This window comes from Zosterops lateralis (assembly GCF_965231275.1).
Source record: "Zosterops lateralis genome assembly, chromosome: 24".
Taxonomy (NCBI): domain Eukaryota; kingdom Metazoa; phylum Chordata; class Aves; order Passeriformes; family Zosteropidae; genus Zosterops; species Zosterops lateralis.
In genome coordinates this window covers 3,932,745-3,948,346 of record NC_139784.1, presented here as the reverse complement: position 1 = coordinate 3,948,346, position 15,602 = coordinate 3,932,745, and the positions used below count along the sequence as shown (strand labels likewise).

The 15,602-nt window shown below is 58.7% G+C and overlaps 1 protein-coding gene across 2 annotated transcripts; it reads right to left on the bottom strand.

The window, feature by feature from the left end:
• Positions 1–2,325: 2,325 nt before the first annotated feature.
• STAT3 (signal transducer and activator of transcription 3) lies at positions 2,326–15,392 on the bottom strand. Of its 2 annotated transcripts, none has more exons than XM_083877463.1 (24): positions 15,328–15,392; positions 11,485–11,631; positions 10,778–10,922; positions 10,526–10,624; positions 10,165–10,260; positions 10,000–10,081; positions 9,513–9,607; positions 9,161–9,312; positions 8,568–8,726; positions 8,377–8,469; positions 7,649–7,708; positions 7,326–7,355; positions 7,113–7,206; positions 6,983–7,030; positions 6,684–6,767; positions 6,495–6,593; positions 6,217–6,352; positions 5,938–5,990; positions 5,756–5,850; positions 5,344–5,483; positions 4,773–4,988; positions 4,504–4,546; positions 4,054–4,166; positions 2,326–3,975 (listed from the first exon to the last, which is right to left on the bottom strand). In XM_083877463.1, the coding sequence occupies exons 2-24, from the start codon at positions 11,610–11,612 to the stop codon at positions 3,920–3,922; spliced, it is 2,316 nt and encodes a 771-aa protein (XP_083733589.1). In that variant the 5' UTR covers positions 11,613–11,631; positions 15,328–15,392; the 3' UTR covers positions 2,326–3,919. The 2 variants fall into 2 exon arrangements, with proteins under 2 accessions (XP_083733589.1, XP_083733590.1); XM_083877464.1 differs by having other exon boundaries at positions 4,776–4,988.
• Between the last annotated feature and the right edge of the window lie 210 nt (positions 15,393–15,602).

The following is a 15,602-nucleotide window of genomic DNA, read 5'->3' as shown; positions in this document are numbered from 1 at the left end:
CCAGTCCAGCAGCTGCACCAGGGCCAGGGCCCTTCACCCCATGTTGGAGTGAGCAGAGCCCTCAGTCCTGATGCCACCACAGCCAAATGCTGCATTCTGAGCCAGGATGGGACACCTGTAGGGAAACAGGCAGGTTGTGTTCTCCTGGAATGGCTGGGAGGTGGTGTTTTTGGAGATTACACTATGTTGGAGCTCTGGATCTGACCTCTGCCACATGTGGCAGTGGAAGCCACCACTGCTTGGTTCTGCTCTGCTGTGTATTAATCTGAGTGTGATGCAATATTTGACTGTTGTGTTCTGAGCACTGAAAGCAGGGATTGGGATGGCTCTTGGCTTGGGCAGCAGTGGCATGTGCTCTGCAGCTCAGCATGTGTTGCTGTGGGAAGATCCTACCCAGCACATGGGAGGGCAGAAGAGATGCTCAGGCTGGTCCTTGGGCAGGTGGCAGCTGAGTCCCGGGAGCCTCTGCCTCCCACCCCTCACTGCAGCCTTGTTCATTCAGTTGCTTGGCCCTGGGGATGGGGCTGGAACTGCAGATAAGCTGTCTCCCCTCTAATCTCTGTCTGCTGCTTTATTCCCAAGAACTGTCAATATTGCACAGCTCAGACACCCCAGGTAGCAGTGGGACTCTACATGAGAGCCTGCTCTGGACTGCCCCTGGTCCAGGGCTGCCCTGGCAGGTGGCTGCCCCTCCCCACGGGGCCGCCCTGTGCCCGTCACGCAAGTGTCCGCATCCCAAGCGGATTATCTGCATTTGGAAACCCCTAATCCGTTTGCACGCTTGGCTCAGACACCATCCCCACTCCTCCCCACTGTGCTGTGGCCCTTGGCAAGGAGCAAAGCCACCCCGTGACCTCCTTTTGGAACCACAAACAACCTTATGCCCCAGCACAGGCAGAAAGCAAGGGCTGCAGCCCCGCAGGGCTGGCTGGGGCAGAAGGAGGGGGACAGGATGTTGGCAAGTGGCCCTTGCCCCACTTGCTGCTGGGGTTTCACCAACCCAGCACAGGAATCTTCCCTGGGCACTTTCTCCTGCTGCACATCAGGCTCCAGGACTTCCCAGAGCATTGACAGCAGGAACCCCGAGTTGGGAGCAGTGGTCCCTTGACCCCATTACTCAGGGCTGAGCCCTGGCTAAGTGGGGCAGGTTCCAACAGGGATGCAGTGGGCCCAGGGAGATAAGAGACCCCTGGAATATGGAATGGACACCATATTCCTGACACCACAGGGTTGTGGCAACTCCAAGGGCTGCAGATGGGTAAAATTCCTTAGTCCTGGGTTCTCAACTTCATACTGCAGCTGCCAGAGGGGAGCTGGTACCTGCCAGGGCAGGAGAAGGGGGTCCTGCAGACAGGCTGGGCCTCATTCTTTTGTGAACTGCCCTCCACCTGCAGCACCCTGGGCTGCACCACTGAGGCAGGTAATGATCCCACACAGGGATCCTGGGAGCAGGAATGAGTTTGTGGGGTCTGAGCAGAGCCCTTCTTTGGTTTGACAGTGAAATGGAGGAGTCCTGGAACAGGGCTGGTTTCCAAAGCAGGGACATGGTCAGCTCAGACCTGCGCAGGATGCTCCAGGGCACAGAGAGGGCAGAGAAGGCTCCAGGGCACCTCCAGCGCCTCAAACTGTCCAGCACAGCTAGTTCCACATGACCCACATGAACAATCCCCCTAATCCTGCTCTGACAGAGAAATAATCTCTCCCTCTTTGCCTCACCAGAGCACAAACCCTGGAATGATCCTGTTCTCCATAGTATTGCAGAGGGCTTAGGGATACAAGTGCTGGGGTGGGATCCACCGGGGCAGAGCATGTCACTGTCACCAGCCAGCGCTCCCAGCTTCATACACCCATCCAGCCCTTGCCTTGCAGAGCCTGGGACCTGCTGCCCCCAGCCTCAGCTCCACCCCGAGCCTATGGACCCCCCAGGGCAGAAGCACTCTCAGGGGCCCCACTGCAGCACCAGACACCCTGGGCTGAGAGCAGCCAGAGCAGGGCCCCAGTGCAGCTGTGTCCTCCCACGCTGGCACCGGCATTTCCTTTACACAAGTGGAGGAGACCCAGGCACGGCTCTGAGGCAGAGAAAGCAACCACGGGGGCTGGGACATGGTTATTGCCCCCCACATGCCCTGGGGAGGGCCCTGCAGGCCCCGATAAGGGGCAGCTGCCCACGCGTGCCGGGCAGGTGCCGGCAGTGCCGGGGCTGGTTCGCACCGAGCAAACCGCAGCTGCGGCACCGGGGCTGCGTTGTGCTGACGGAGGCCCCAGTTCCCGGAGCGGGGTCAGGAGGGTGCCGCAGGCAGAGCCAAGCTCACACCCCACAGCACGTCGCTTCAGGGCCTTTATTTCGGAGAAAGTTAAAGCCTGTAGATACAGCAATAAAATATACAAAAAATAAAATTTTTTACAGTATTGAATGCTGCCCTGGGCTCCAGGGACTGTGGCTGGAGGCAGCTGTGGTGAGCGAGCAGAGGGGTAAAGGGCCCTCATTGCCCCTGAGCAGCCCCAGGGCCAGCCACAGACCCCCCCATCCTGCTCCCACACAGCTTGGAGGGGCTTGCCCAGACCCCACAGCCATGGAGATTCTCCCCCCTGCCCTCTGGTTCCCTGCCCACCAGCTGTGATGCAACTTGGAGGGAACAACTCTCCCACTGCCTCCTTCACCCCTCCACTGCTCATCCGTGTGTTTGCCCACTGCATGGAAAGGGCAGTAGGGCTCCCCCAATTCTGGGAAATGCAGGACCACAACCATCAACCCCCCAGAAGTCAGGATACCTGCCCTTCACAATGCTCACGTCACTGTCCTGCACGGCCCCACAGCAGGTTCTGCAGGTTCCTCTCTCTCCCCTCACATCCACCTGCTCCCTTCAACTCTTGCCCCTTCCCACCTTAACTGTGAGGGCCAACCTCCAACAGAAATGCCACATGAAACCCCCAAGAAGCTGCAGATCCTATGCCTGGCCCCTCACAACCCAGAGAGAAAGGGACAGGCCAGGTGCCCCACTGTCAGCCATGCTGGTTCTCCCAATTCCCCAGGGTTCAACTGATCTAATTCAGCACAGTGCTGGAAGCAAGACCGTGCTCCCAGCACCAGCCTGGCCACAGGGAATCCAGGGCAGCCCCTGTGGCTTCACCCAGCTCCCAAAATAGGCCACAGCTGCAAATGTTGGTTATACACAGGTGCCATTACTGGGTAGCAGCACTGCCCTAAGTCAGAGACATCAGCCATCCCAAAAGGAGTCCAGGCTGCTGGCATTGGCCAAACCACTGTGCCCGAAGCAGGAAGCTGAGGATAAGCACAAGCAGCTCCCAAACCTCGGGGCTCCCAGCAAACCCAGGCTGAGTCCAGCAGGGGCAATGCCTGCTGAGTCCAGGGCAAAAGCACCTGGATACATCCACCTGCAGCTCCAAGCCCTGTACTGGTCATCCTGGCCAAAACCAGGGCCAGGTGGGTGCAGAGAGGCCCCTGCAAGATCTAGGAGGTGCTGGGAGCAGCAGGGCAGACCCCAGCACATGGCCAATCCCCTCTGCAATTCCAAACTTGTAGGCTCTTGTGGGTTTGGGTGCGGGCAGTCAGGGCAGCAGCTTCCAGCAGCAGAACCCGAGCTGTGGAAGCATTTTTAGGAAGTGTGGCTGCAATTGGAGGCAAATAGGCACTTGAATGAGCAAAAATAATAGAAAACTGTTATGGAAGGAAATAGAAAAAGGTTCATCCCCCTCCCCCAGAGATGAGCGGCACCACCCCAGAGAGGGGCTGCTGTGTTGGGTCAGGTGAGGACCTGACCCATTCCGGGACCCCAGCCCCCAGCTGTTCCCGAGGGCAGGCCCGGAGCAGCTGCAGCCGAGTGGGACAAATCCAGGGGAGCGCTCTGGAGGTGGGAAGGCTGAGCCCAGGGAGGGCCCCGCGTGCCGGCACAGCCCCTCACATGGGCGAGGACGCACACTCTGGGGTCAGCTCCATGTCGAAGGTCAGCGACTCTGCGGGCAGACACAGCCAGGGTTACGGGGCCCGCACGTGGTCGCGGCCAGGGCCCCCTGGAGCCCCCCCCGACTCACCAAACTGCCCGCCCGCGTTGTTCTCCGCGCCCTCGCTGCTGTTGCCGAACTGCATGAGCGAGTCCAGGGTGCGCGGGGACATGGGCAGGTCGATGGTGTTGCTGAAGGAGGTGCTGTCCGAGGGAGAAGAAGCACAGAAACCTCCAGAGTCAGGGCCTGGCCAGAGCTCTCTAACACCCCCTCTACCCGCTGAGGGGCCCCCGGGCACAGCCCAGCGGCCCCCGGAGCTCTCCAGAGGAAAGGGGCCCAGGAGGGGAAGAACAGGGCTGTGGTTTGGGCAGCAGCCGGAGCCTGGCTCAGCCCCCACCGTCACCCCAGGCTGAGAACCCCACGGCAACCAAGCAAAGCTCAGATAGAGGTGGAAAGAAAGGAAGGAAATCTCTCCCTCAAGCATGGCTGAGCACACAAACACCCCCCAAGCGCTGACAGACAACCCCCAGGAACACTCACGGGGTGACACAGATGAACTTGGTCTTCAGGTATGGAGCAGCACCTGCAAGGAGGGAGAAGCTTCATCAACAGCCACCCAAGGATGAATCCTTCCCTCCACTCCCCAGAACACAGGCAGCGCCCACCCTCTGCCCATATCCAGTGGGACCCCATGGCTGGTCCCACACTGTGGCTGTGCCCTCCAGGGATGGCACAGGGTCCTGGCTGATGACAGCCAGTGCTATCCCCAGAGCCTCCCTGTGACAAAGGAGCCACAGAAAGTCAACGACTACCTGAGTCTGTCGCTTCTGAGTGTTCCTGGCTCTCAGAGCGGCAGTACTTTCCAAAAGCCTCCTCCTTGGGGATGTCTGGGTACAGGTACACCAGTGGGGACACCAGGATGTTGGTGGCATCCATGATTTTGTAGCCCATGATGATCTCCGCAAACGACATGTTGTTCAGCTGCTGCTTGGTGTAAGGCTCCACCGACTGGATCTGCGTCTTCCCTGTGTAAGGAAGGAGAATTTTGGCACAGAACAAAGGCAGGGCTACCTTCAGACACCCCCAGAGCAGTAGGGACAAGATGAACCTGGGGCTGTGTTAAGCTCTACCAGGCACACACCAGACCATGGGGCAGGACTGGGACCTGACTGTGTTCAGTGCCAGAGAAAACTGTGCCCATGGGGCACATTCACCCAGAAGGCAAAGACCAGCAAAGGGTGGCTAGGCTCAGAAGTTAACCCATGCAGTCAGGTTGTTGGGACAAGGACAAAGGACAAGTGCTTATCAGGGCATCCAAGCCCCTGGTGGAACCTGGAATGTCAAGCCAGGCACCCAGGGTAGTGAGGGTAGAGCTCGTACCACTGATGTCCTTCTCCACCCATGTGAAGGTGATGCCACCCTCCTTGCTGCTCTCACTGAAGCGCAGCAGAAAGGTCCCTGGGGGCTTGGTGCTCAGGATGGCTCGCTCCCGCTCCTTGCTGATGAACCCCATGATGTACCTGGGCAGGAGGAAGCAAGAACAACAAATGTGGGTCAGGGCACAGGAGCAGCTCCTCCAGGATGTAAGCTCTGCCAGCTCTACTCAACAGCAGAACTCGGCCTGGCCACTGACATTTTATGGATTCCCAGGTGAGTTTTCACTCTGAACCAGCAAAAAGTATCCCAGGACACCACACCTGCACATGGACAAGGCACCCCACACCATCAGGATGGAACCTGTGGGACCCCTTCCAAGGCCCAGTCTAACAACAGGCTCTGGGCTGGCACTCACCCTTCGTTCCACAGTGCCAGGATGTACTTCTTCACCAAGTCAATGATGTTGTCCAGCCAGACCCAGAAAGAGAAGCCTTTGCCAGCCATGTTCTCCTGAGGAAAAGGCAGAGAGGCTGCTAGCACAGCTTGGGAGAGGGGAACAGCCAAGCAAAGGTGCTCAGGGAAGAGAGGAAATTATACCTTGCAGAACTTGGCCCAGGTGATCTGACAGCCAGAGTAATTCACACCTGGTCCTGGCAGAGAAAAAGCACAACCATTTAAATAGAGTTGTCCTTCCAAAGACACAGTTTCCGGGATTTGTGCCATTTGGAAGAAAACCAAGCAACTGAAAATTACTCAGGCCAAAAGCTCTCAGGCCAAACACAGAACTTCACTCTTGGATGACATGTACAGGTGGGGAATCACCCCAGGGGACAACAGGGACAAGCAGGACACCATGCCACATCACCCCATACTTACCCAGCAGTTTTTCTGCCAGAGTGGTCAGCTGCTCGATGCTGAGACCGCGCTTTGTGGTGGAGGAGAACTGCCAGCTCAGCACCTCTGCCACCTGGTCCCAGGTCCCAATGGGTGGCTTAGTGAAGAAGTTCACGTTCTGCACGAGGGAACACACAGCCCTGAGTGGGACAAGGGTCAGGAGCAGGGCCAGGTACTGCCTCAGCCTCACACCCCAGCCTGTTTCCCTCTCTCACCGTGACACCCCCACCTGCCCTGCTGCCTTCCCACACCAGCCCTACCTTGGGGTTGTTGGTCAGCATGTTGTACCACAGGATGGATGCCCAGGCATTGGGCATCTGGCAGATGTTGGAGATGACCACCACAGGCAGTGAGTGGGTCTGTAAAGAGAGGATGTGACCATGGGTTGGGACAAGTTCCAGGACTTCACCCAGACCGGTAGTGGTGGCAGGCAGTCACCCATGCCTCACCTCCAGGTCGATCTTCAGCCCCTGGTGGTACACTTCTGTCTCAAAAGTGATGAGGTGCAGCTCCTCAGTGACTATCAGCGAGGCCTGGGGCAGAAGGGGACACCTTGAGCACCACAAGACACCCACCCTCAGCCCAATGTGACTGCACAGCTGCTCAGGGCTGGGCTGGCCTGGCAAGCTGCCAATGTGCCAATCACTGCTGGTGGACCCCCTGCCTCAGGGCAGGGCTCCTGCATCCCCTCCCAGCTCAGCTGCCCCTGTCAATGGCCAGTCCCCCTCCCAGGGCCCCCAACACTCACATCACAGTTGGCTCGGCCTCCATTCCCACAGCGCTGCTCTCGCAGGGTCTGCAGAGAGAGGGACAGGCTGCAGCAGCACCACAATGACACATGGCCTTACAGGAGCAGCCCAGGAACTCATGGTACCCACCAGGTGTTTGAACTCTGCTGAGAGGCTGCCATTGTTTGATTCCTCCATGTTCATGACCTTGGTGTTGGTCCCCAGGATGTTAAACTTACGGGACCTGGGAAGAAGAAAGAGTGTGGCTGACAGGGCTGTCTTGGAGTGAATGTGTGGTAGGTTGTTTGCCAGGAATAAAAGCAGAAATGAGAAAAAAAGGACCAAAGCAAACAGTGCACTTACCCCCGAAGTGCTGCAACATCCCCAGAGTCCCTAGAAAAGGGGAAAGAGACACGAGGTCATGGCAGTGGCCTTCCTACCCTGCTGCAGACAAGGCTGGTGTGCAGTGCTAGCTGCATCCCAGCACAAGTCCCATGAGCCCCACAGGCCTTCCCCCCACACGTGGGAGTGAACCCTCAGGACTCACCGCCACTCTGCACCTCCCTTTCAACTGGGGGCCACACTGGCCCTCATTGTGGAGACTGAGCCCAATCCAAGGGCAGCAGGAATCAGTCCCATCCCAGTAAGCCCACCCAGTGCCACTGGAAGAGAAGTACAGGACTCACTTGTCAATGCAGACTTTGATTTTCAGCTGATAGTTCAGCTCTGGAAACTTGACCAACAACCTGCAAGAGTCAGTAGACACAGAGGATGAATATCCTGTGCACAGAAACTGCTCCTGTTCTACATGGCACCCGGCACAGCCAGCAGTATGGACCAGCTCTCTGGCAGCCCTGCACACACCACACACAGGCCTGGGACATGTTAGCCCTGGCACCTGTCCCCAGAAACAGGGAGGTGCTGATGCTCCCCTGAGCATCCTGAGAACTTGTTTGTGCTGCTGACTGCCCACAACCAAGCTCTGAACAAACATCCTCCACACTACTCTGTGCCATGAAGACACAGTTGAAAAAGGGCAAGGAAGCTCCAGGCAGAACCTGGTATCAGAGCAGCCTCCCTCCATGGAAGATGGCAGGGAACACAGCCCAGCTGAGCAGCAGCTGGCCAGGGATGTGCTGATGTTTCCCACTCCCACAGTGGGATTTACCGGAACCCAGCTGCCTCCAGGAAGATGGCGGATCCCCAGCCAGCCCTGCACTGAGTCATGTGGGCAGCACTCCAGCCCACTGGGATCATCCTCCTGGGATCTATCCTGCTGGTATCCATCCCTTCCCAGCACCAGTGCTCCCCAGGCAAGCTGGGGGCTGCATCTGCAGCAGCACCTTCACAGAGTGATCCCACACTGCCCTCCCTGCTCAGCTCCCCTCCCTCACCTGCAGGGGAGGTGACCCACCTGACTTTGGTGGTGAACTGCACACCTGTCTTGATGACGAGGGGCCGGTCGGGGTGCATGGGCATGCAAGGCTGCCTCTCCACGACAAAAGCACTGCAGAAACAGCACAGAGACCACAGTCAGACCTCACTGCCCACCCTCCACCCATGGCCAAGACTGGACTGCCTGTGGCTCCTGCCTGCCTTCAGCACCTTTTCATCAGGTTCCTGAACAGCTCCACAATCCGCTCCTCCAGCATGGGCCGGTGCTGGACGATTGGGTCACCCTTGTAGGATACTTTTTGCTGCAATTCTTCCAGCTTCTTGATCTGCTGTCGGGTCTGTAGCTGTGATTCAGCAAGAGAGGTTATCCTAGGGGAGCAGGGAGAACCAGCATTAGCTCTGGCTGCCAAGCCCACACTGTCCAGCTTGCAGAGCCCTCCTCTTCCCATGCAAGAAAGCACTCTCTATGCCAAACCAGTCAAGAACTGAACTGTGGCTCCAAGCCCAGAGCATTTTTCTAGGCCATGCATTACAAACAAAATCCGCACATGCCCAGGTGACTCCAGAGCCAGAAACTTTTGAGCAGTCTCAGAATCCCCCAGACACGGAGCTGAGGACAGTGGGACACCTTTCCAGCACCATGCCCACCATCGTGGCTCAGTCTAAGCTGCAGGCTACATTCACATGTGCAAGCATCAGAAACCATTTTGCAAGGACATTTCCAGAGACCAAGAGCTCATTTCCACAGCAGGTGTGTGAGTGCCACTGCTCTGGGGACTGACACAGTCCCAGCCAGCCCTCACCAGTTCTCGAGCCGGTCCAGGCAGATATTGGGTGGGCCACCAATGCAGGCAATCTGCTGCCGCCTCTTCCAGTCTGCCAGCTCTTCATCTGCCAGCATCTTCTGCACATATTCCATGGCTGACAGCAGCCCAGCCAGCTCACTCACTATGCCCTGCCAAGAGAGAAAGCAGAACCTTCAGCATCCTGTGACTTCCCCCACAGACCCACAAGTTTCACACTCACAGGCAAGGAAGAAGTCACTCAGGGCTGTGCTTGCTGCACTGCTGCCGGTTCTGGCCATCCAGGAACTACCAAACCCTGACCCTGAAGAAGGGGGATCTGCACCAAGGAGAATCTGGAGACCCCACTTACCCTGCGCATCTGGTCCAGTGCTGTCAGCATTTGCTCCAGCTGCTGCATCTTCTGACGGGTCACTGACTGGTTGTTCCCGTTCAGGTCCTGCATGTCTGTGCACAGGTGAGAAGCTTCAGCCACACACATGGACTCTTCCCACCTTCTCACGTGCCACAACAACACAACACTAACACTTCCACAGCAAAGTGCAGGCACCCTATAGCCAAGCAGGAATCTGGCACAGCCTCCAAGCACCTCTGTGGCTCTCCTGCACCCACAGAGGCCAATCTCTCTCATCCCACTGCTGTGCTTACAGCAAAGCTCAGTTCAGCTCCCTCAAGGGCAGCATCAGTGGCAGAAACAGAAGACTAAGTTTCTCCAATTGCCATGCAAATGCCCTGAGCCTGAGCACATTCCTGCTGGCACTGGAGGCTGGAACACCTCTCCAGCAAGTTTCCTTGCAGGAACACACTGTGGTTTGCAGATATTAATGAGCTGTCATTACCTCCTTGGCTTTTCAAAGTCTTGTAGTTAAAATCAAAGTCATCCTGGAGATTCTCCACCACTTTCATCTTCTGCTCCAGATCCTGCAAAGCAAGAGATGTGATTTCATTCAAAGCACTCAAGAACTGTGCTGGGGAGAGCAGAAGGTACCCAGGCAGACACATACCTGCACCCTCTTCCTGACATCCTGTAGGTGCTGCTCCAGCATCTGCTGCTTCTCTGTCACCACAGCTGCTGTTGGATGTGTTGCCTGTCCCCCTTGCTGCAGAGGGGACAAGAAGGTCATAAGGATAGGGGTGTAACCTGGGGAAGCTCCCTCCCAGCCTGAGGAGGTTCTGCAGAATCTTCAGCCCATCCCTAACACACACTGGCAGTTGGCTGCTCACTTCAGCATCAGCTCCAGGACAGCACAGGCTCATGGAGAGGAGAGATGGGGGCACCCAGCTCATCACACCCAGCCAGAACATCCAGGCTGTGTCCTGGCTGTCAGGAATCAGTTTGGAGGCCCTGGGATACCTGGCACTGACCTGGGCTGCAGTGGCAGCTGTCTGGAGGAGCCGGGACTCTTCCCAGAGGCAGCGAGCCACGATGCGGGCTATTTCCATCGGCTTCTCCAAGTATCTGCTCTGTAAAGGATCAAACACCCCACGGTCAGCAGGCACAGGACAGCCCCTAGGATCTCCACATCCTTGAGGGCTGTGGGTGGTGAGCTGTGCCAAGGACTCTCACCAGCTCCCCCACCATGCCCACCCCTGCCAAGCTGGCACTTCCCATCTCACCTGCAGGAACTGCTTGATGCGGCGCAGGTTGTGCTGGTACAGGACGTTGGACTCCTGCAGGAAGCGGCTGTACTGCTGGTCAATCTCCCCCAGCAGGTTGTGGAACACCAGAGTGGCATGAGACTCCTTGCTGGCAGCATATGCCCTGTACAAGGGAGGGAGAGCCCTGAGTGCCTGGCATGGGGCAAGGGGCAGAGCAGGGGGGGCTCTGCTCCCACCCACCATCCCTTGTGCCACCTTGCAGAATTACAGAATCATAGAGGTAGGAAAAGATCTCTAAGACTGAGTCCAACTTGTGACTAATCACCATCTGGTGAAATAGACCAGAGCACCAGGCAGACAGTGCACACCAGCACCTGATGTCTGTGAGCACGTCCCACATGCTCATGGACAGGATCCAGGGGTCAGTGCTCTGAGTCAGCCCCCTTTACAAGAGGTCAGTGTTAGCCAGCCCTGGATGGGGACATCCCCCTGCTTCAGAGCTACCTCTTCTCCTGGTCCAGGGTCTAACACAGCGCACAAAGTCCCACTCCATGCATACTCCTGCTTCCCTCAATGCCACATGAGCCTCAGGGAGAGAGGCCAGTCCCACCACATGAGGGGCCCAGGGAAAGTGGGAAAGTGATGGAGCTCCTCCAGCCCACTTGAGCTCCTGCAGGTGGGTGTTATGAGCAAAGTCCTCTCACTGGCATTTCAAAAGGTCTTACCAGTCCTGGCTTTCAATCCACGGGGCCAGGAACTGCCGGAGCTCCATGGGGAAGCTGTCACTGTAGAGCTGGTGGAGCTGCTCCAGGTACCGCGTGTCGAGCTGCTGTAGCTGGTTCCACTGCGCCATCCTGGCCAGCTCCGGAGACCTGAGGGACACAGGTGGCTTAGGGCTGGCTCCCAGTGGGCTCCTGGCTCCCTCCTGCCAGGACCCAGCTGTGACTATTGCAACACCCTGAAAAGGGTTCTTTCTGGACAGAACCAGAGACACCAGGGCATGAGCCCAGGGCACAGTGCTCCAGGACAGCTGGCACAGGCAGGCTGGTAACTGGCAACAGGTAGGAATGAGGCTTTAATTTGGTCTCAAAGGCACCCCTGGTCGGCCCTGCTGGGAGGCAGGGAAGTGGCTGTGGAGCTTACAGTAAGCACGGAAGGCGGAGACTGCCAGGAAACTACAGAAACAAGGAAGGAGCAATTTTCAAGTTCACAACTTGTATCAATGGAAATCAAACTGACGCTAACGCGGGGACTCCAGCTGTGCTGGCAAATGAAGGCAGAGCTCTGCATGACACCAGCAGTCACTTCCCTGCAGAAAGTGGTTTGCTTTTCCCAAAGGTTCCTGTGCTGAGTGATGCAGCATCGCTGCATGGCCTACTTTCCCAAGGGATTCTTTCCCCATTTGTCTGGGTGTGAAGAAAGAAAGGGGAAACATCCTCTGTGGGCTGAGGCACCAGGAAGGGGCATTGGCACTGACATAGGAGTTAGAGAGGTTTTTAGTACTTCACAGCACTGAACAGCCCCAAAGGCAGGAGCAGCCCCCACAGTACATTAACCTTGAACTACAACCCTCTGGTGCAATCCTCAGAGAAGTCCACATGAACCAAACCTGCTTTCAGTGGAGCAACGAGTGAACACAAAAGGACAGAGCCAGTAGCCATGCAAAGTCCTGCAGACAACAGACTCCTACAGCCATGGAGTCAGAGCTGGCTGATGTGACAGAGCCTCTGCGATGCTGCACACCAAGGGCTGGGCTGTGAGCTGTGGGCGAGGGCTGTGTGTGGGGCAGCACAGCAGAGCCCCCATCCCACAGGGGGTTCAGCCCTTTGTGGCCAGTTCTCAGCTGCAGCAGCTCAGGGAATGCTCCTTCTGCCCCAGCAGCTGCAGGGCTCCAGCCCTTCCACTTAATCCTGGAGTCCACTCCTGCAGCATGAGCGGTGCAGGAGTTCCCCATGGAGCTGCTGGGGGGAAAACCCAACAAATGCACAGGCCAGGCAAGAGTGAAAGCCCACCAGCCTGTAGGGATTGCCCTGGCAGGACGGTGAGCTCAGCCGCCTCGCTTCCTATTGCGCCATGCACCGGGGCGGGGGGGCTGCACCAGCCCCTCCGGAAACAGCAGCAGCTGCTGCCCCAGCCCAGATCCTGCCAGAGCCGTGTTTCCAGCTCTGAGCAGGACGGTGCTGCAGCAGCATGGCACAGAAGGCAGTTACCTGGGCAGCCCCTGCAGCGCCCGGTGCCAAGCGGCTCACAGGCGGATCTTCCCATCAGGCTGCGGAAACCGAACCAGAGGCCACATCCGGACCAACGATCCAGGCAGATATTCCACCTGAAAGCCACAATCTCGGCATTTCAGAGCAATGCTGGAGCCCCAATCTGAGAGCACCAAAGCTCCCAGGCTGCCACGCAGCAGCGGCACTTGGACGGGACTCAGCCACTTCCCACTGCCACAAACAGCTGCGGGACAAGCCAGCTCACAGCACTAAACTCCAGCTCCTCCTGGCATCCACACAAGGCACTCTGATATTCCTGGAGGAAAAGGGTCCTTTATACACTCCTTGCAGCAGCAGCTACCACTATCACTGCCAGCCCCGGAACCCCACATTAGGAGCCTCTATCTGGCCAGCCCCACCAGCAGGAAGCCACCCTTGCCTGGGTTAAAGATCTGAGGGTTGAACCTTTCTGATTCCGCCAGGCTTGCCCATCTCTGTGGTTTGCCTCTCCTCCCTCTCTGGAATGGAGCCAGAAAGCAGCCGACATGGCCAGGACCAACACAGCATGATGCAAGCTCAGAGGTAAACACACTGTCCAGAGCTCAGAGCAAAGCTGCTAAAAGTAGATCAAGAGCTAAAGTTCATCTTTCTTTATCTCCCTGCAAGGGCAGAGCACAAGAGTCAGGCTCAGCTGCACAATGTCACCTGCAGCCTCTGGGACAGCTCTGCATACTCCAATCACACCACTCAAAATGGGGCTGCCCTGGAAGCAACCCTGCAGCTGCTTTCTGTTTGCCTTCTCATCTCTGGGACACATCTGGAAAAAGCCCTGCATGTGTGCCCCCACAATAAGCCGTAGGGCAATGTGTATGGGGGAGTCACTGGAAAGGGCCTTAGAAGGAGCCCGGGACTCCACATCCCCTGCAGTGACATGAGTAGGAGGATGAAGCTCAGTCACTGACAGCATTGCACAGGCCACATCATCACAGTGTCGTCACAGGGTCACGACAGGTGCCATCAACAAAACTTCACAGAGTCCCTGCACCAGGCACTCTGCACCAGCACCAGGCACCTTGCTGCCCCCTCTTCCACACAACCATCAACAGTTTTCCTGATGGAAAACAGTTTGACACAGCAGCCAGTCGCTCTGGCAGCACAAGAGCCAGTTTGGAAAGGCTGCTAGAAGAATTTGGCTCTGCTCCTCTGGAGTAATTTCAAAGCCAGCCTTGGAGGTGGGAAACAGTGATGCAGAGATTTGCAACAGGAGGGGGGAGAAGGCTCTGGGCAACCTCACAGCCACAGCAGGAGCTCTGGTCACCCCACACACCACGGCCTGCTGTTCTTCATCACAGCTCTCCAAGGTCCATCCCATCAGAACTCCCACTGCAGCAGCTGTGAGTGACACTGTCACCATCCACCAGCCCACACGCCTTCTGTCCTCCCCCACCGCTGCTCCAGCAGCTCCAACAAATCCCCAGGAAGCAGAAGAGTGGGGGAGTGACAGTGACAGCGATGGCCGTGGGGGCGGGAGCGGGGTCTATTCCCCGACGCGCACACCGGGCAGGGCTGGGCCCTGCAGGTGCAAAGAGGGCGGGCCCAGCGCAGCCCACCCTCCCAGTTCCTCCCCCAGCGCCAATCCCGTGGCTGTGTCCCTCCGGCAGGAATGCGGGAGTGTCCACGACCCGTGGGACAGGAGCCACCGCACACGGAGACGGGGGGCAGCAGTGTCAGCCCCCGCAGGGCGCTCGGGCCGCTCGTCCTCCCGAGCTGCGGAGCCCGACTGCTCTGCCCGGCACCCCCGGCACCCCCGGGGCGGTAACGGAGGCAAGGCCCGGTGCAGCAGGAGGCCCCGGGTGCTGCCGCAGTGAAAGCGGCATGTGACAGCCCCGAGCTCGCGGCTCCGCTGATCCCACCGCCTGTGCCCGGGACACCCTTTCGGCTCCAGGCCCGGCTCTGAGTCCTGCCATCAGCACAATGCCACCAGCGCTGGGACAACCCGCCCCAGCCCGTTCCGCACGGGAGCTCCGGAGCCGTGTCAGCTCGGCCCAGCCCCAGCTGACCCGGGCAGGCCGCGCCTCCTCTGCCCTGCCGGTCCCGACGCTTTCCGCTCTCCGAGAAGCCGGTCCGGGTTCTGCCCCTGTGCCGGGCCGTGTGCGGTGCCGGCCCGCAAGACCGACCCGGGCCGCGCTGACCGACCCCGCTCCGCACCGGGGCTCGGCCCTGCAGTGACGGGGGAGCCGGGACAGGCCCCTCCCGCGTTCTCCCGCGATGCCGGCCCCGCTCCCGCCCCGGCCCCAAACCGGCCCGGGAGACACCGGCTCCCGGCGGCGAGCGGCGCCCAGCGCCTCCCAGGCTCACCGGCGGTCCCGGCGGGCGGGGCAGCGGCTCTCGGTGACGGCGGCGATCGCGTCCGGCTGCGCCGAGGGACCGGACCTCCCGCGGCCCGGCCCCACCCCGCCGTGACGTCACCACCCTACTGCCAATGGCGACTCGGTGCTCCCGAGGCCCCACCCCGGCCGGCCTGCCACAGCCAATCAGCGCGGCCGTCGCGTGACGCGTCACGGCGCGGCAGCAAGGGGGCTGCCCCCCCAGCTATTCCCGGATGGCACCGCCTCCCGCCGCAGGGCTTCGCT

What these genes read in the sequence shown, in the direction of transcription:
- STAT3 (XM_083877463.1), bottom strand. Translation starts at nt 11,612, where the DNA reads ATGGCGCAGTGGAACCAGCTACAGCAGCTCGACACGCGGTACCTGGAG. An exon ending in CAGCAGAGTTCAAACACCTG is followed by an intron (nt 7,031 to 7,112) that starts GTGGGTACCATG and finishes CTCTCTCTGCAG; the next exon opens with ACCCTGCGAGAGCAGCGCTG. An exon ending in TGCTGACCAACAACCCCAAG is followed by an intron (nt 6,353 to 6,494) that starts GTAGGGCTGGTG and finishes TCCCTCGTGCAG; the next exon opens with AACGTGAACTTCTTCACTAA.